General features: G+C 40.5%; 1 protein-coding gene across 1 annotated transcript; it reads left to right on the forward strand.

Moving 5' to 3' along the window:
* The first annotated feature begins 167 nt into the window (after positions 1 to 167).
* LOC119540376 (HLA class II histocompatibility antigen, DRB1 beta chain-like) lies at positions 168 to 17,282 on the forward strand. Its single transcript, XM_037844512.1, has 6 exons — positions 168 to 345; positions 10,807 to 11,076; positions 13,942 to 14,223; positions 14,914 to 15,024; positions 16,564 to 16,587; positions 16,944 to 17,282. The coding sequence occupies exons 1-6, from the start codon at positions 246 to 248 to the stop codon at positions 16,955 to 16,957; spliced, it is 801 nt and encodes a 266-aa protein (XP_037700440.1). The 5' UTR covers positions 168 to 245; the 3' UTR covers positions 16,958 to 17,282.
* Positions 17,283 to 19,801: the final 2,519 nt, after the last annotated feature.

Genomic DNA, 19,801 nt, shown 5'->3' on the forward strand with positions numbered 1-19,801 from the left:
CTAATAAAGAAGGAAATGCTAAGTTCCAGAAGAGGCCCTTCGTACTGAATCTCTGACCAACAACTGATGATGCCACTTGCCTCTGATGCTGATTGGTTCTCCAACACTGAGGTTACCCAATCCAGAGTAAAAGAAATTAATTCCTGGTTTCCTATATTTTGGGCTGTGGGTAGAGGAAGGTCATAGGTCTCATTGAGTGGGACTTGCCTGCTTCTCTTGCACCCTGTCGACTCCTGGTTTCCAGCATGGTGTGTTTTCTGCTCCCCGGGGGCTCCTGGATGGCAGCTCTGACAGTGACTTTGATGGTGTTGAGCCCTCCCCTGGCTTTGGCCAGGGATATTGGACGTAAGTGCCCACCTTGGGTGGTGAGCTCTTATGGGGGGGGGGGGGTGGCGGGAAGGAAGGGAAAGAGTGAACTTTGTCACTATGTCCAGGTTGTGTTGAGTCATGTTCTTCAAAACTTTGGGACATTTTCTTTAGGGATCATTTATCTTTCTCATATAGATCCCAAGCTTTTTCCATAACAACAGGAGCTGGGATGCTTGTCCTCCCCACTGTTACTGCTGAAGGGGTCACCTCATAGGCCTTTCTTTCCAAACCTCCTCCAAAAAACCTTTCCGGCTCTGCATCCCTTTCCCTCAGGATATTGGAAGGATTTAGAAATAATGGTGGTAAAATAATTTCCCATCCAGCTGTTCCCTTTATTGTGTTGAGTAATGCTAAAAAAGAGAAGGCTGCTCTGAATTTTTAATAGGGAATGAAAGGATGATAGAAGGGCCTGTCCTGGAAGATCCTGTATTATATTTTCAATGGCATCTATGATGTTGGAGCCTCCCTAATACGTGAGGATGCTATCAAGAGGCCTCCCCATTATCTCCTTTCCTTTCTCCCTGAGTCCCAATGTTTACCAGGTTGTGTCCCTATACTGGAGGTTTTCTGACAGAAGTTGAGATTGGTTCTGTCTCTTTGCTGAAACAAAGCAGCTTCATGCTTGGAATGGCCCTAGACAATTGGAGCATCTATTGGGTGTTCATTGGGTGGTTTAAAGAACTTAAGGCATCCTCTGCAAACTCATCTCAAGTTAGTGTTCATTATGCATCTATTTTGAACCTTTCTATGCTATCAGCTTCTTCTATATCACTCTATTATCTTGTGTGAAACTACAAGAAGAGATTCAACTAGAATAGGATAAATTACACAAAATTCTCTTTTCGTAGGCCAAAGATGGTCAAATGTCACCAATTTCCTGTGGTTCACCCTTACACCCAGAGCAGAGACACAGGGGGACTGTGAAAACTTCTCACATCCCATAGAGCTGAAAATCAAGAAGCAAGTCAAGGGAATCTATTGGCCAACTCAGGTCTTGGTCCCAAATTTCATAGGTTCACTCACCATGCCCCTTGTTTTCCTAAATTAACCATATCTGATTACCTCTATTTCCAGATTCTCTTTTTCTTTCCCCAGTCATGTCATTGACATACTTAAAATTCCCAGAGCTTGCACAGACTATCAGTTTTGTAAGAGATCCATCAGAAAAGAGGAAATATAATAAAATTTTGCTCTTCTTAAAATCACCTTTTCCTTACCTTTGAATGCTTCTTCCAAGTAAGGGAAAAGAAAAGGGAAGATTTGTTTTAATTTCTTAAAGGGGGTGGAAGAGACAAAGTGTGTCATCAGGAACTTGCACTCCTTCCACTTTCCCAGGATACCCACTGTGGAGGTTTAGAGTTGTACATACTCCCCACCCCACCCCCCCAAAAAAAACCCACACATGTTCCTACACTTAATCCATTCCTGTGGTTGTGAACCCATTGTAGGTAGGATATCTGGATTAGATTACTTCAGTTAAGGTACGGCCCACCTCTATCAGGTCTTAGCCCTGTTATTGGAGTCCTTTATAAGACAATGAAATTCAGGCACATAGAGAGAAATCCAGAGAGAGCAGCCAGAAGCTGAACATCAATGGAACCCAGAAGAGAAGGGAGAAACCATAAGACACTGCCATGTGCCTTGCCATGTGAGAAGCCAAGGAGAAAGGATCTCTGGCAGCCAGCCCCAGAAATCCACGGTCCTCAGAGTTGGACTTGATTTGGACTCCTATCTTAGCCTCATAACTGTGAGCTAATAAATGCCCATTGTTTAACCCAACATATTTCATGGTATTTGCTAGAGTAGCCAAGGAATCTAAAACACCCCAATGATCAGTTCTCTGAACTCTGGGTATATTAATTTAGAACAAAAATAATTTTCTGAGAAAATACTTTGTACTTTCCTCTGTTCTAGGCTTAGATAATTCAGTATAAGATAGAAAAGACCCCTAATCCCATGGAACTTACCTAATGACAGGGGAGAAAGACAATAAACTAATAAAATTTAACTAAGAAGAAAATTTCAGCACATAATAAGTGCTCTGAAGAAAATATGTCAGGTGTTGGGAGAGACAGCGCTAGGGAACTCTGCCTGAGAAAGTGACCCTTAGCAGAGACCTGATGAGAAGACTAAGCCAGGCATGTGAAGATCTATGGGGAGGGTGTTCCAGAGAGAGAACAAGAGGGGAAAGGCCCAGTTGTGGGAAGATGTGTACTGTGCTTCAGGGCCAGAAAGAAGGCTGGAGGGGCTCTGGCGTAGTGCTCAGCGGAAGTGGTGTATGATGTGGTTGGAGAGTGAGACTGGAGTGATATCATATAAGGCTCTGGGGGCCATGGTAAGGAATCTGAATTTTATTTAAAGAGCTATGTGAGGCCACTGGAAGCTTACAAGGAGAGCTTATATATATATGTGCACGTGGCTTCATTTATTGTGGTAGTGATGAAGGTAAAGATAGAGAAAAAATGGACAGATTTGGGATCAAGTTTGGATGACTTTTTGATGGAGAAAATGTGGGGGGAGTGAAAATAGAAAAATCAGTCTTGCCTCTAAGCATTTTGTCTTGAAGAACCAGGTGGATGTTGGTGCCTTTTCTTGAGATAGGAAAGATTGAGGGAAGAAATGATATGAAGTGAGTGACTAGAAGTAAATGCTTTGTTTAAGTAAAGGTTTAAGTTTGAGATGCCAGTTTCACATTCTTTTGGAGCTGTGAAGAGGTCAATTGAATATACGAGACTGAAGCTCAGGGAGAGACCAAGGTGGCGAGATGTATGCTGGCATGTTCAACACATGGATTGTAGTAAGTGCCAAGAAAGTAGAAGAGGTAACGTAGGGAGAGTGAGTGAATGGACAGAGAAGAGTCCAAGGACCAAGCCTAGACATTTCCATATTGAAACTTGATCCAAGAAGAATGAGGAAGCAGGGAGACTAAGAAGGAGTGCCAGTGATGTTGGAGTAAAACCAGGAGAAGGTAATGACCGGAAGCCAAGCAAAGTACAATTTAGTCAAGGTCATTGGCATGGCCAGTTGTGGTGAGAACCACTAAGAGGTGGGTGAGGTGAGAACATGGCAGAGTACTGAGTGGGCAGTGAAGAGGTGAAGTCTGGATGGCAAATGTCTCTTGTGAGCAGCTGATCTCAGAGAAAGACAGTGCCCTGGGATCAGGGAGTCAGCTGGGCCTAAAGGTTAAAAATAATAAAGCCTGGAAGGAAGCTGGGAGGGCTGAGAACAGGTGGTAGACCATAGCAAGGAAGTGGCAGTGTGTGCTGGTACGCAGAGTGACTGATTAGGCACAGAGTCACTAGTATCACAACCAGCAGTTACTAGAGCCCTACAATACACCAGTCACTGCCCTAGTGGAAGAATGAGGATGGAGTGATTAGCAAAACAAATCTCTTCTCTATCAGCTTTGATCATAGTAACATGTTACAGTTCCTATGTACTAGTTCTAAAAATTTCTGTGTGTGATTCCTATAATGAGCTTATCATACCTGTAAAAATTTTCGACCTCCGTACTGTGGAGTCTAATACTCAAAGGATGCAATTAACTTACTCCTGTCACATAGTTCAAGAACTCAGATTTACTGACTAAATCTTAGGATATCCAAAGTCCTTGCCCTCTTTGTCAACACTCTCCTTTTGAGTTAGGTTCATATATGTTACATGCACTCCATGATTATAAAGAAAACAAGATTTCTGCACTTACAAGCTCAAAATAATAATTACAGATAAAAATAATAGAGGACAATAGCCAAAATAATATGAAGATACTATATGCTCTAGGATTTTAAGGAATAGAAAGATCTTGGGAGATTTCTATTCCATAGGGGTTATAAAAATTAAAATGATAATATATTAATTACTTCTTATGTGATCAGTACAATGAAGAGTCATTATTTACTTTTATATTTACAACAATACTGTAAGGACTATGTTATTAAATTAATTTTAGAGATAAATAAAAAAGACTCCTAGGTTAAAAAGAGACCCTAAATAGAAGAACTCATTTGAATCTTGATTTTCTGATTCCAGAGCCTGGACTCTTAGCCATCATCAGGGCACAGTAGCTAAGTGGGTCTGAAATATTTATCAGTTTTCTGATGTTCATTTGCACCAATACATGTCTTAGGGTAGAGGAAAGATGCAAGACCTACCAGTTCCAATATACAGGAGAAGTTTTAATTCATTTGAATTTATTATTTGACAGTTTCCATACATGTTTGCACTATATGCAGGTGATCATGGTCATTTGTTGAGAAACTCAAGAAAGTATTAAACTTAGTCCTTCCTTACTGAGGTCTTATTATAAACTTGGGCTAGGGTTGCCAAATAAAATACAGGATGCTCAGTTGAACTTGAATTTCAGATAAACAACAGAGAATTTACCTGAAATTCAGATTTAACTGGGCATCATATATCTTCATTTGCTAAAATATCAACCCTAATGGGCCCAAAGCCCATGTAGACAGAACATGAGTGGAGACTAACAGAGCTAACCACAGAAGCAGTTTATACAGGCTGAAGGGAAGAGCAATTACACACATTTTTTTTCTAACTTTCCATCTGTCAAGAAGTTGCTTAGATGATTTGTGAATAGTGAGGTAGACCCAGCCTGATCCAGGGTGCACCTTCCCTGCCATCCTTTCTGTGGGGCAAAGGGAGCTCTGGGATGTTAGTGTCGGATCTGCAGTTCTGCTCAGTGTAAAGGCTGTCCAGTGCCTGCTTCTTAGCCTCTCCTGTTCTGAGGGAAACTGGCCATAGAAAGGAGATTTCTGCACCAGGACAAGCTGGTAATTTGCTCCTATTGGTGTTATGGGGAGTAGATACTAAAAGTTAAAAAGTGAATTTGTTGGGGCCTTTGAGCAGGAATGAAATGGCTGTGGCTGTAGTTTACTACTATAGATAAGCAGTGGAGTGGTGGCAGAGAAATCAAGAAGGAATATGATGTGAGGGATAATTTAATATAACTTGGTAAATGGTTGGCAAAGGCAGAGAAATCAGTTCATAATTACAAAGTTTGGTGTTTTGAGCAGCTTAAAAATATGCATTTGGCCTAAACTGGAGAGTAAAGAAAAAGGGTAGAAAATTCAGATACGAATGTGTAGAGAGAAATTAGCAGAGATCCTCCACAAAACTTGTGTACTCCACTATTGTATGCTACTTTATAATTGGAAGAAAATGAGACAAAAATGGAGGACTGGGGAAATAATATAAGAAACTATTTTAAAAAGACAGGGGTACTTTAGAAGATTGAGTTGAGAAAATAGTTGAAAGCTGCTGTGAAAACTGAAATGAGGACTGAGGACAATCAATTGGATTTGAAATTTTGAGGTCACTGGTATCCTCTTCTAAGAAGATTTTCGTAGGAGCTGTGATACAAGGAACAGAACATGTAATTAATCACATGCAGCATTAATATAATGTGGTGGTTAAGTGAATGGTGCTGACTAAATGCAATGTAAGAGAAATTGACTGGCTTTATACAATGGGGATTTATTAGCTTACAAATTTATAGTTCTAAGGCTGTGAAAATGTCCAACTAAGGCATCAGCAGGAAGACACCTTCTCTGGAGACCCATTACCAGTAAGCTTGGGCTCCTCTGTCAGAGAGCAAGGCCCATAGCTACATCTGTTGATCCTTCTCTCCCAATTTACTTTGCTTCAGCTTCTGCCTTCTCTGTTTTTGCCTTTTTCTCTAAACTTCTCTGGATGTTTCTCATTCTTAGCTTCTCTCTTCTTAGCATCTCTGTCTGTTTATCCTCTTATAAAGGATCCCAGTCAGATGATTAAGACCCACCTTGAATGGGGTGGATCACATCTGAACTGAATAACTTAATTAAAAGTTCCCACCTACAATAGGTCTACACACACAGGAATGAATTAATTTAACAACATACTTTTCTGGGGTCCATAATACCTCCAAATCATCACAGGTGCCAAAGCCAGATTTCCTGAGTTCAAATCCTTCCTCAACTTATTACGAAACATGTGACTTTGGGCAAGTCATGAACTCCTCTGTGCTTTAGTTGTTCCAACTGTAAAATCATACCATTGTTGTCAGGATTAAAAGAGATCATTTACATAAAGCCTTAGGAACAGTGCTTGCCACACTCTACACTTACTATCCTGTGAGTTGCCATCAGATCCCATGGATGCTCCCTCCAAAACAGCCCTCACTGCCCAGCACCTTCTATGTGCAGGTTCCTGCCCTCATCCAAGCTACTGCCATCTCATGTGTAGATTATTCCAGTAGTCTTCAAATTCTCCTCTTTCCATTCACTCTTGTCTTCTTCCTTATCCAATGCACTGTCTGCACTGTTGTCAGGAATGTCTTATACTATATGCAGATGCACAATTCCATTTCTGAAACTCTTGGGGCCAGATGAGTTTTAATTTTAGAAAGGAAGTAGTGCATTTTCCAATTAATTACTCAACACCTTCAGTGATAAAAAGGGCACTAACCAATAATCAAACTCATTTGTATTTCTACACCAAAACCTATGAACGAACACTCACACGTATGGAATAAAAACAATAAATACATTCCAAATTATTTTGATTAAGAAAATGATAAACAAAATCGTAGGATAAATATAATTAAAATTTCATTACATATTTCTGAAGGAAAATATTAAGTAGTACCTTGAATGTATATATGGCTCCCATTAAGCTGAAGGCTAAGCTAATAAACATCCACACTTACTACATCTGATGGCTTGATGACCTCAGAGAACTGGGTACGTCAGGGTCATTATTGCCACTGACATCAAGTTGGGTTGGACATTTCATGGTTTAAGGATTGAGATTCACAAGGATGCAGTAGCTCTCACTAGACTCCATGTGAAGACTCCTTCCAGTGCTGTTAGTGTTCTGTGGTAGCAGCGTCTCTCTAACTGCGGAAGCTGCAACGCAGTGAATGCACTTTGCTCAAGGTCACTAACAGATCCCCTATTCTGACCATATCACCCCTGGGAACTTTTGTCCTGTGCTCCCAATGTCACCACTAATGTTCTTATCACTCAAGGGGCCTCATTGTCACTGCTCAGTATTTTGTTGATGTCAGCTTCCTCTGAGTTCCTTAGAATTTTATCTAATAAACTTGCATGAAATATTGAAGTTTGATAAGGTTTTCTTCTCATTAGTGATTTAACAGTGAAATTTTCATCTGCTCTTTCATTTACAAACCTAAATATAGCTAAAGTTTGTGCCAAACATTTATTAAGGTTGATTGATTAATTATTTGCATCATAATAAGCATTAGCAACTGTTCCGGTTTGCTAATGCTGCCAGAATGCAAAATACCAGAGATGAATCAGCTTTTATAAAGGAGGTTTATTTGGTTACAAAGTTACAGTCTTAAAGCCATAAAGTGTTCAAGGTAAGGGGGTACCTTCACTAAAGGATGGCCAATGGCATCGGGAAAACCTCTGTTAGCTGGGAAGGCATGTGGCTGGCGTCTGTTCCCGAGGTCTGGTTTCAAAATAGTTTTCTCCCGGGATGTTCCTCTCTAGGCTTCAGCTTCTCTCTAAAATGTCACTCTCAGTTGCTCTTGGGGTGTTTGTCCTCTTAGCTTCTCCAGAGCAAAAGTCTGCTTTCAAAGGCCATCTCCAAAATGTCTCTGTAAGCTTCAGTTCCTGTCTCAGCTTCTGTGCATTCTTGGCTGTAGCAAGCTTGCTCCTTCTGTCTGAGCTTGTATAGTGCTCCAGTAAACTAATCAAGGCCCACGCTGAATCGGTGGGGCCACACCTCCATGGAAATTATCCAATGAAAGATCTCACTCACAGCTGAGTGACCACATCTCCACGGAAACACGCAATCAAAAGTCTCCAACCCAATCAACACCAATATGTTTCCTGCCCACACAAAACTGTATCAAAGATAATGGCGTTTTGGGGGACATCATATATCCAAACCAGCACAGCAACTGACTTCTTGGATTCCCAGGCCTCTGTAAATTGCAGCAAGCATAAAGTTTTAAAACTGTTTATTCCTGTTCTTCATGGAACAAAAAATATTCCTTGGTCACAAGGCTTCAATGCAGGTATCACACAGGCAGATATTAAAAGCCATACACTTTACTTTCATCAAGAAGTTCAGGAGTGGGTGTTGAACAGTTGTACAGGTACAATACAATTGTTCATTTTTCTCACCATCCAGCTTGCCTTTAATGAACTTAAACCACTGATACACAGTGCTTGTTAAACCAGTCATAAAACATATCTGGTTATTGCTATAATTTTTTGGAAAATAATACCTAAGTAAAATTCACTATTTAGACAACCTGGATTTGGGCTTTTCCCATCACTGCCCAAAGGTTTGGGTGAAACTGCAGCATGAGCACATCCAACAGCTGTCACCTTTTGGTTAGAGTCCGTAATAATTTTTGATCCTCTCTCATTATACCTTACAAATTTTTTTTTTAGAGATCTAGTCTCATTATAGAGCAGTTTTTCTAGGAAAAATAAATTTGTTCAAGAGCAAAGTTCTCATCAGGTATAATATTGGAAGATTATTCAATGAAATTGTCTGCGATTTCATAATTAACAGAGGTTTAATAGATCAATGGATTTTTCAGATGGTTGATCCCAGTGGTTCTCACCGAGGGACAGTTTTGCTCTCCCAGGGAACATTTGGCGGAGTCTGGATACATTTTTTGATTGTCACAACTGGAGAGATATTACTGGTATCTAGTGGGTGCAGGCCAGGAAGTTGCTAAATAACCTTCAATGCACAGGACAGCCCCCATCACAGAGAATTACTTTGCCCAAAATTTAGTAGTGCCAAGGTAGAGAATCCTCATTTATACAGTGACATTTCTAACAATTGTAACACACACATTATACACCCACACATCTTCCAGTTTATTGCTTTGTGGTTATTTTTGCTTGTTTCAGTAACAACAAAACTAGAAAGCAGCATAAGTTTACCACTTTGTTGTTGAATCCATTCACTCAAAGAAGTTCAAAATCATCATCTTTTTTACCTTTTGTAAAGTTTTTCAGTATCTCATGAGTTCTTGGTCATCACCATTTCTGTTAGCCTTGTAATGATCTGCTTTATATTGCAAAGTCATCAATGTGGTGACTGCCACGAATATTTTCCAGCCAAATACCTCAAACACTTGTGTTGGTTTTGCGTTCTCTGAAATTGGTAATGTCAGACGCTTCTATTTATTCTTCTCACTTTTAACCTATGGCTGTTCTTTAACTCTTTTTGACATTTTCATAGTTCAATTAACTTTAAAACATAAAACATTAAAATATGTATATGCACATATACATATATATCTACATCTATATGCCTACACTTATGCAGATTTACATTTCTATAATTTACCTCTATCTTCAAGCTGCAGAAGCACCTATAACTGATAAGAGTGGTAGATACATCTCATCCTTTACCTCATCAGTTCATATTTGCCAAATGAGTTTCAGCATCAAACTTTAACAGAAAACTGATTCTCCGAGGTTTCTGAATTTGGAAATGCTGATAAGAACTTGTGGGCCTGTTGATTTTAATGTGCTTAAACCCTTCAATAGTTTCTCATTCCATTTAGGATAAATCTAAAGCCTAACATCATCTACAAGGCTTTGGAGTACCTGACTCCATGGGACATCTCCAGTCTAATCTTTTACCCTTATTGCCCTCTTTTTCTGCTTTTCAGTGATCTTCTTTTTCTGGTTTCTCCAAGAAATTCATCCATCCTTTCAAGCCTTTGGACATGGTGTTATCTTTCCTGAAATGTGCCCTTTTCTCCCAAATGTCTCCACCCACACGGTAACCTTCCCCCAGCTAAGCTCTTCATGTCACATCTTATATGTCATTCTTCAGCGTCCTTCTCTGGTATTCTGATATAATTTAGATCATCCTATTACTTTGTTATGGAAAACCCGCTTTCCTTTTTAGACATTTATCACCCTGTATAAATTCTTGTGTTTGGTTTTTGTCTATTACTTTCACTGAGTGTTAAACATGAGTAGGGGGACATGTCTGTTTTCCTCCCTTCGGATTACTACAGGGCAGCGAAGTCCTGGCACAAGGTCAGCACCAAAGAAGTATTTCCAGAATGAAGAAGCAGGAAGCATTTGGAGGAAGGGGTAACGGGCAGTGGGGATGAGAGCAGGAGTGGGGATTTTCTTCTGAGTGGGGGCTTCCAGGAGGAAGTGGGGCAGGCGGCCAGGATGAGGACAAATCCTCACAGCCGGGACGTGCAGGTCTCCAAACAAGCAGGGCAGCGGGGAGCGGAGACTCCAGGTCCTGGACGGGACCCGCCTCCCCGCCGGGCGCGGCCTGCCTCGGGGCTGGTGGGCGGGGCTGCGGGGCTGCCGAGTCAGCGCGTCAGAGGCCCCGCCCTCCCGCCGGGGCTCACCGGATTGGTGGATGTGGCCGTCAGTCTCTTCCCGAGTGGCCTCCGTGTGACCGATGGTCTTGTCCCCACAGCGCATTTCACTGTGCAGGCAAAGCATGAGTGTCGTTTCTACAACGGGACGGAGCGGGTGCAGTTCCTGGACAGATACTTCTATAACCGGGAGGAGAACGTGCGCTTCGACAGCGACGTGGGGATGTACGTGGCCGTGACGGAGCTGGGGCGGCCGGACGCGGAGTACTGGAACAGCCGGAAGGACCTCCTGGATGAGGCGCGGGCCGCGGTGGACACGTTCTGCAGACACAACTACGGGGTTGGTGAGAGCTTCACGGTGCAGCGGCGAGGTGAGCGCGTGTCTGACGGGGCCTGGGGGAGAGGATTGTTGGGAGTGAAGTGAGGAGGTGCGGGTGAGAGTGTGTGGTCGGCGCGAGGGTGTGCATTTTGTCAGGGTGTGACTGTGAGAGAGGAGAGTGAGTGTGTGTGTGAGAGAGGAGTGTGAGTGTGAGTGTGTGTGTGAGTGTGTGTGAGGGGAGGGAACCTGGAGGAGAGGGTGGGCCCAGAGAGAATGTGTGAGTGTGGGGGGAGTGGGCCTGGGGGTGAGGACACGGAGGGGACAAGCGGGGAGGGGGCTCCAGGCGTCCACGGGGCCGCTGTGTAGCGGGGGTGGGGGGGGCAGCGATGGGACTGGAGATGGAGGAGCAGCGGTTGGGGCAGTGGAAAAAGGCGTGGGGACGGGAAATTTAGGGTGTATGTGGTTGGGGTGAAGGTTTAGGGGAGGGGAGGTGAGGAATGTAGGAGGCTGGTCAGTCTGTCCTTGGCTTAGGCCCTTCCTAATCCTCAGATCCCTGAAACCCACACGTTTGAGTTGTCTATATTTCACTGAGAAAAAGCATTAGGATAATTTTTGGTGAGTGGGGGTGGGGGAACTTTTGAGCCACCTCTGACCTCTTGAGGTTTCTTTTAGGTCTAAATCATCAATTTCTGTTGTGTTCTTAGTGTACATATTTTTACATAGATAAAATATTTGTGAAACCAGCCTTTTAATTATAATTTTATTACATAACACACCTATAACACCTCTATTTTTATAATAGTGCTGCATAACGTGCTATTTTTATAATAATTCTGGTAGTATTTAAGTAGTTACACAATATTCTTTTGTATAGTTGTAACAATTTACCTCATCTTTGTTAGAATTTTGCAGTTGAAATTTTGTATCTATCTTATCTTAATTTATATTTCTTTGTTTTCTGAGGCTCTTGAACACTTTCACATATTTATTAGTCAATCATAATCCGTGTTCTAAAAATCATCCATTGTCTATTATCTCTAGTGTTTTTTTCAGTCATTTTATGGGTTCTCTATACAGTAAGATTATTAACATTTTGCTGAAATTCGATTCAACATTTTTTCCAACATGTGATTTGTATTTTAATTCTGTTTATTATTTTCCATGTTAAGGATTTTTTTTTTCTTTTGTGCTCTCATGTTAAGAATTTGAACATCTCTATTAATGAAACATACTGCAAATTGTTAGCAGAGATTTACCAAGAGTCTTAAATATACCATTTTGTGGTATAGTAAAATGTTTCCTCCCATCTTTCTCTTTCTTTATTTAAAAGAATTGTATTGATTGAAGGTCTGCTAAAGTCAAAATTCTTCCCAGGCACGAAGCACACATATCAGTGTATCCAGATGTTATCCTGACCTCACATGTCAATCTAGAAAGAGAACCACATCCAACAGTAGACATGCTTATTTTGCAAAGGAGTGGGCTTGATCTGATGAGTGTAAATGAAATTGTTTTAATGAATGACTCTCCTTGCTCCTTCCCTTCTCCTTCAGGACTCATGCTTTACACAGAGTCAACTCATAGGGATAGAGAATCTTCTCTGTCTATTGCTGCTTCCCAGGGGTAGAACAATTTCTGTGCTCTTCCAAGGTGTGAGTGTATCAAGATAGCATTTCTGGGATTTTACACTCCATCTCCTCATTGACCCCACTGCTGTTTCCTAATCCATCCATCCTTCATGAGTCACATTTTCTCTCAGTTAACAAGGAAATAAATACTTAGATATTGAAGTTTAAGCTCCAGTCATTGTTTTACATATTTTAGGTGCATTGATCTTCATATAAACCTAAGACACAAGTTACTGTTATTATTCCCCTTTGTAGGTGAGGAAGCTGAGACACAGAGGAATTTAAACAGCTCTCCCCTGGTCAGCCCATAAGAGGCTGGATTTGAAGCTGGCCAGCCTGGCTCCAGAAATCACCCCTTTAGTCAATACCCTATTTGCCTTGCAAACATTTGTCAACACTTCAGCTCAACAATGAATACCTGTTTTAAGATATGAAAAAATATATAATTTTCCTCAAGAGCACTTTTTTTATTGAGATATATTCACATACTGTACAGTCATCCAAAGTGTACAATCAGTGGTTCACAGTGCCATCATACAGTTGTGCATTCATCACCACAATCAATTTTTGAACATTTTCATTACTCCAAAAAAAAATAAATTAAAAATAAAAGTAAAAAACAAAATCCAAAATATCCCACTCCCCGTCCCCATCTATTATTCATCTAATTTTTGTTCCTGTTTTTTCTACTCATCTGTCCATACACAGGATACAGGAGTGTGAGCCACAGGGTTTCCACAATCACACGGTCACATTATGTAAGCTACATAGCTATGCAAGCATCTACAAAAATCAAGGCTACTGGGTTACAGTTTGGCAGTTTTAGGTATTTTCTTCTAGCTACTCCAATACACTGAAAACTAAAAAGGGATATCTATATAATACAAAAGCATAACCTCCAGAATGATCTCTCAACTCCATTTGAAATCTGTCAGCCACTAAAACTTTCCTTTGCTTCATTTCTCTTCCCCCTATTTGGTCAAGATTTTTTCAATCCCACAATGCTGGGTCCAGGCTCATTGCTGGGAGTCATGTCATGCATTGCCAGGGAGACTTACACCCTTGAGAGTCATGTCCCACGTAGAGGGACTCAACAAGTTTAAAACTGATGGGTCCCTGCTGTCAGGATTAAATTGAAGGCTGCTGACACTGACTCCTATTATGCTGCAAGACCAGCTTGGGAGGAAGCTGCCCTTGAATTGAGCCTGGGTGTGGAGAGAGGCAGGAAGACAACCAACCAAGGAGAATTACATTGTTTTCCTCATTTATTTTCACCTTTTCTCTCCTAGTTGAGCCTCTGGTGACTGTGTATCCTGCAAAAACCCAGCCCCTGCAGCACCACAACCTCCTGGTCTGCTCTGTGAATGGTTTCTATCCAGGCCCCATTGAAGTCAGGTGGTTCCGGAATGGCCAGGAAGAGGAGGCAGGGGTCGTCTCCACAGGCCTGATCCAGAATGGAGACTGGACCTTCCAGATCCTGGTGATGCTGGAGACAGTTCCTCAGAGTGGAGAAGTTTACACCTGCCAAGTGGAGCACATAAGCCTGGCGCGCCCCATCACGGTGGAATGGAGTAAGAAACTATCTGGCCTCATAGACTCCTCACCCACCAAGAAAGGGGACTTTGCTTATCCTTGAGTGTCAGGTTCCTTCTCTTCCCACACCACACTTCCATTTCCCCCACTCTCTCCTCTTCCCCAGCGCCATTCCCTGAGGATAGACTTGTAATTGTTTCCACAAATACCTCTACTCCACGGGAAGGCTTTTATGCCCAGCAGGTAGAAAAGAGGTTGTCCTTGTTTTGAACCTCCCCATGATAACACAGCACTTGGACACCCCATTCGACTGGGCACCGTTCCCTCCCTCTGGGTCTGGGCTTGTACTCCTGGTTCTGTCGCTCTGAGTTGTTCATTGAGAAGAGAAGCAGCCTCTTCAATGAGGGGCTTTCCTAACCTGAAGGGAGTCCAATCCCAGCTCTGCTTTACTGGCTCTGTCACCCTAGACAAACTGCTTAACCTCATTGAGTCCTAGGCCCCTCATGCATTAGATGTTGGGGTTACACCTCACGTCATGGCTGTGATGTTTAAGTGAGTTCAATATCTGACCCTTAATGTGATTTTTTAATCTCATTTCCAGAAATGACCTATTATTTTAGTGCTTCTGGGGGCAGGCTTCTCCCATTTTCAAAGCTCTAAATCTCAGGGCTTCAATTATACAAGTAGACTTTGGGATAAAAATCACTAAACCTGGCTTCTTCTCTCAGGGGCACAGTCTGAATCTGCAAAGAGCAAGATGCTGAGTGGAGTCGGGGGCTTTGTTCTGGGTCTCCTCTTCCTTGGGGTCGGGCTGTACGTCTACTTCAGGCCTCAGAAAGGTAAGGAACTGGCTGGTCAACAAGACTCCCCATAGGGAAGAAATAGGGCTTTGCTCAAGTTAGTTCTCTGTATATAGATGACTCTAAATAGAATTTATCTTTACCCACATGACCTCAAATTTCCTGAAAATCTAGAAATTTACAGCCCATGGTTTTTTGTTTTAATTTTTTAATTTTTAATTTTTTATTTTTTATTGTGATTGTTCATATACCATACAATTATCCAAAGATCCAAAGTGTACAATCAGTTGCCCCCAATACCATCATATAGCTGTGCATCCATCACCACAATTAATTTTTGTTCAATTTTTTAGAACATTTTCATTACTCCAGAAAAGAAATAAAGACAAAAAAAAAAAAAATCCTCCCGTATCCCTAACTGCCCCCTCTCCATTGTTGACTCATAGTATTGGTATAGTACATTTATTACTGTTTATGAAAGAACGTTGAAATACTACTAACTGTAGTATATAGTTTACGATAGGTATATGTTTTTTCCTATATGCCTGTCTATTATTAACTTCTAGTTATAGTGTCATACATTTGTTCTAGTTCATGAGAGAGATTTCTAATATTTATATAGTTAATCACGGACATTGCCCACCACAAGGTTCGCTGTTTTGTACATTCCCATCTTTTAACCTCCAGCTTTCTTTCTGGTGACATTCATGACTCTGAGCTTCCCCTTTCCACCACATTCACATACCATTCAGCACTGTTATTCTCACAACATGCTACCGTCACCTCTGTTTGTTTCCAAACATTTAAGTTCAACTAGTTGAACATTCTGCTCATACTAAGCAACCATTCCCCATTATTCAGACTCATTCTATATCTTGGTACCTTATATTTCATGTCTATGAGTTTACATACTATAATTAGTTCCTGTCAGTGAGAGCCTGCAATATTTGTCCTTATGTGTCTGGCTTATTTCACTCAGTATATTGCCCTCAAAGTTTTGTCATCAACCCGTTTTTTTTTTTTTAATATGGTTTGGTTCACACCCCATGCATTTCATCCTAAGTAAACAATCGATGGTTCCCTGCATAGTCACATATTTATGTGTTCACCACCCTCACCACTGTCTGTCTAAGAACATCTCCATCTCTTCCACAAAGCAGGAGGAAGAGTCAAAGAAGGTAGAGAGGCAAAAGAAAAAGAAGAAGAGAAAAACAAAACAAAACAAAATGACAACTAGGGAGCAGCAAAAGGAAAGATAACCTTAGATCAGCCCACGTTTTTTATGTCAAATTATAAGGGATTATGGCCTGTGGGAGTTAAGAGGAAGGTTAACATGTGTTGAGACATTGAATGTAGATCATGCAGCCATGAAGGCTAATGAAATTACACTAGATTGTGTGGCAAAAGCTTCATGGGTCACAGACTCTCAGCCTCTGCTCTCCTCTGCCCTGAGCTCACGTGGTGTGGGTCCTGGTGTTAGAGAAATCCTATCTGAGAGATCTGGGGTTGGGGACATGGTGTCTGGGGACAGATTTGCCTTGTATCGTATAAACATACATCTTCCCCTCTCTTTCCCAGGACACTCTGGACTTCAGCCAACAGGTAATGCCATTTAATCCTCCTTTATAGGCAGATTTTGTTCTCCTAGAACTGATGGTAGATGTGACAAGACAGGAAACAGAAATGATGAGGAAGATGTTTCTCACCCAGACATCTATCAGGCAGTTTGCACTAAAGCTTCCTCTCTCCACTTTAACAGCCGGCACTCTGGAGTAGCATTGGCTTAGGGAGACTTAAGATATTTTTTTCTTCTTCTGACTATACTATATACTATATATATACTTTACCATATATTCTGTATATATGTTATATTTACTATAACATGTGGCCCTGATATGGGGAAAAGAAGTGGCCTGTAGAGTTCGGTCTGAAACAACAGTCTCCTCCGTCTTCTTCAGGTCTCCTGAGCTGAGGTCCAGAGTGAAGTCCAGAAGAGCCTCTGCCCCAGCTCTTCACAGCTGTGGCTCTTATTATTCCACAGAAAGAGTGCTTTCCAGGATCCAGCTTGCTCCTTTTTCAGTGACCCTACAGAAAAATCCTGAGCCCCTGCTCTTGGCCTGGAGATCCTCAATATTGATGCAGCCTTGTTATCATTCTTTTCAGTTCCGATTTTATTCAGTCCTTACTCCCTTCCATGCATCTGAAACTCCCCTTCTCCTACATTACTTTATAAAATTTTCCTCAAATAAAATCAGTGAAAATAATAACAGTGAAATAAATAAAAAGAGTGAAAATCATCTGCTTCATACAGCTTCAAGGGGAAAAAGTAAGAAGAAAAGTGGAAGGGAGGGTTGTATTACAGTGCAACAATGGTTTTCATTTATATTCTTAAATAAGGTCAGATGTGGATCTGGAAGATTTCCTTGATTTATTCCCTAGTTTTTCTGCATTCAATAATTAAACAAGTTTATCTGAGCTGGGAAATAGCCCTTAATGCACCCAAATCATTGCAGTCTCCTACATCTTTGTGTTCTCAAATACAAGTACGTACGTCCCTGGCACCAAGGAATAGAGAGATAGGGGACAAACAAAATCTTTATAATTATGTTCTTTGGTCTCTGATTCTCTGATTTTTAAAAAAGAAAATGTCTATCTTAAACTCCCCTTTTATTAGATTAAAGGTAGGCTTCAATACCTCAACATTTTTTCTGTCTCTCAACTAAAAATCACTGGCATACTGACTCTGTCTTGGGATTTACTTTTCCCTGTAAGTAGGTCTCAGAAAGCCGTCAGGACAAAGCCACAACTCTACCCGAGTACATTGCTGAGACCCTTTGAATTCTGTGACCGAGTTACTGTGTGTGACAGGAATCCTATATGGATCTTACCTTAACAGAAATCAGAGGCAATGCTGGGAATGATCAGAGGAGGATGCATGAGTAAACTGATGTAAACCCAAACATTGGAATGCTCTGCAGCTGGAACAAAAAATGAGAAGCTCTCTGTACCCTGCTGTGGACTTATCTCCAAAATGTATTTGGAGCAAGGTGCAGGGCACTTTGTATAGTATGCAGCATTTTGTTTAATAAAACTGGAGGATAATAGAAATATATAACAATACCTATTCTATTTTATCTATCTATTTACTTACATTTATAAATAGAAACTATGGGAGGATTAAAAAAGATTGCCTATAAGGCAAATGAGGAAACTTGTTGGGAACAGAGATGAAAGCTATATTTTTCTGAATATACCTTATTTATTCATTTTGATTTGGGAAACACACACATATTTACATAAATAATTTTTAATAAAAAATTTAGAAAGGTAGTATATAAACTGAAGAGAAACTATAACAATTGAAACACACTTGACAAAAAGTATGTGATGGGAAATGAGCTAGAAATATAAATCAAAACTTTTGACTCTTGCATAAAACATTATACAACTGTAGTTATAAATAGTGTATCACTCTAAATTCCAGACTTCTATAGTATACTATTAAAAAGATGTTGGAAAGGATTCAAGAAAGGCACTATATTGGTTAAGAAGATGAAGGGTGCTGCTATTGTGTTCCATCTGAATAGACAGTTAGGAATATAAGTCAAATCTGAAGAGTAGATGATCAATTCAGAGGTTTCAAAGGCATCTGAACACAATTTCTCCAGTGACTCAGAGACAATTATATATTTTCAAGCAAATTCAAAGTTTATTTTATTCATATATTGATTGCATTATGTATTTGTGTGAACAGGTTTTAAACCTTAAGAATTTAATAAGCTGATTGTAATGATAGCAATATACATAGAATTGGGATAAGGTCTGTTTGATCCCATGGTTGCAACTTTACTCTCTCTGTTTTCTCTGATATGAAGAGATGATTTATCTCATTTTAATTGAGACCTATGGTGTGAAATTATAAGATAGAATTATAATGTATGGCATTAATATTTCAATGAAGATGCTTTCTGCTGCTAGTAGGAGAAAATCCAACATAATTGTCTTTATTTTTTTAACTTATAGTGTCAAATATCAGATGGCCCCAAGGTGGGGCTTCTCCAGGTTGGTCAGTTCATCAGGCCAGTGGCATCACGTGTCCCTGGAACTCATCTCACCCCTCTATCACTGCACATTTCAGCTTCCTGAGATGGTAGGAAGATGCCTGCAGCTTTAGGCTTCCTATCCCTCACAACACCTTCCGGAGGCAGAAAACAGAAATTGTTAATTTCTGGTGCTTCTATTTGGAAACAATGAACTTTTCCTAGAGTGTTTCCACACATTGGCTTAGGCATAGAATCACAATGACAGATTCAGACAAACCGCAATTCACCCTTTGTGGAATGAGCCTGCCTCCCCTGACACACACGGGAAGAGGATGAGCAAAATCATGCCTTTTTTAGAAAGAAAGAAATGGTAGGTAGAGTAGGGGAGAATTATTTTAGGGTAGAGAAACAGTAGTGTATCTCACAGTTAGATTGTTAGTTTTTAAATTAATTTCCTCAAAAAGGTTTGCAAATTCCTACTAGGCAGCTTCAATTCAAGGTTTTGAGTCTTTTCTTTATTATTATTATTTTTAATGCCAGCTATTTACAATTCAATACAATTTTGAAAAAACGAGTCTTATTTGCTTTTAGGACTTAACATTCTGTTTCTTAATTTTAGAGGAAAAATATATTTTCCATAAATTTTTGATAAAGAAGCAAAATGAGAAGGAGTGACTAGTTCTATAAGATGCTAAAACATACTAAACATATATTTTAAGAAACACAAATTTGGTATTGATTCTTTGCTGGTTAAATACACCAGTGGATCAGAG

This window comes from Choloepus didactylus, chromosome 7 (genome assembly GCF_015220235.1).
Source record: "Choloepus didactylus isolate mChoDid1 chromosome 7, mChoDid1.pri, whole genome shotgun sequence".
Taxonomy (NCBI): Eukaryota; Metazoa; Chordata; class Mammalia; order Pilosa; family Megalonychidae; genus Choloepus; species Choloepus didactylus.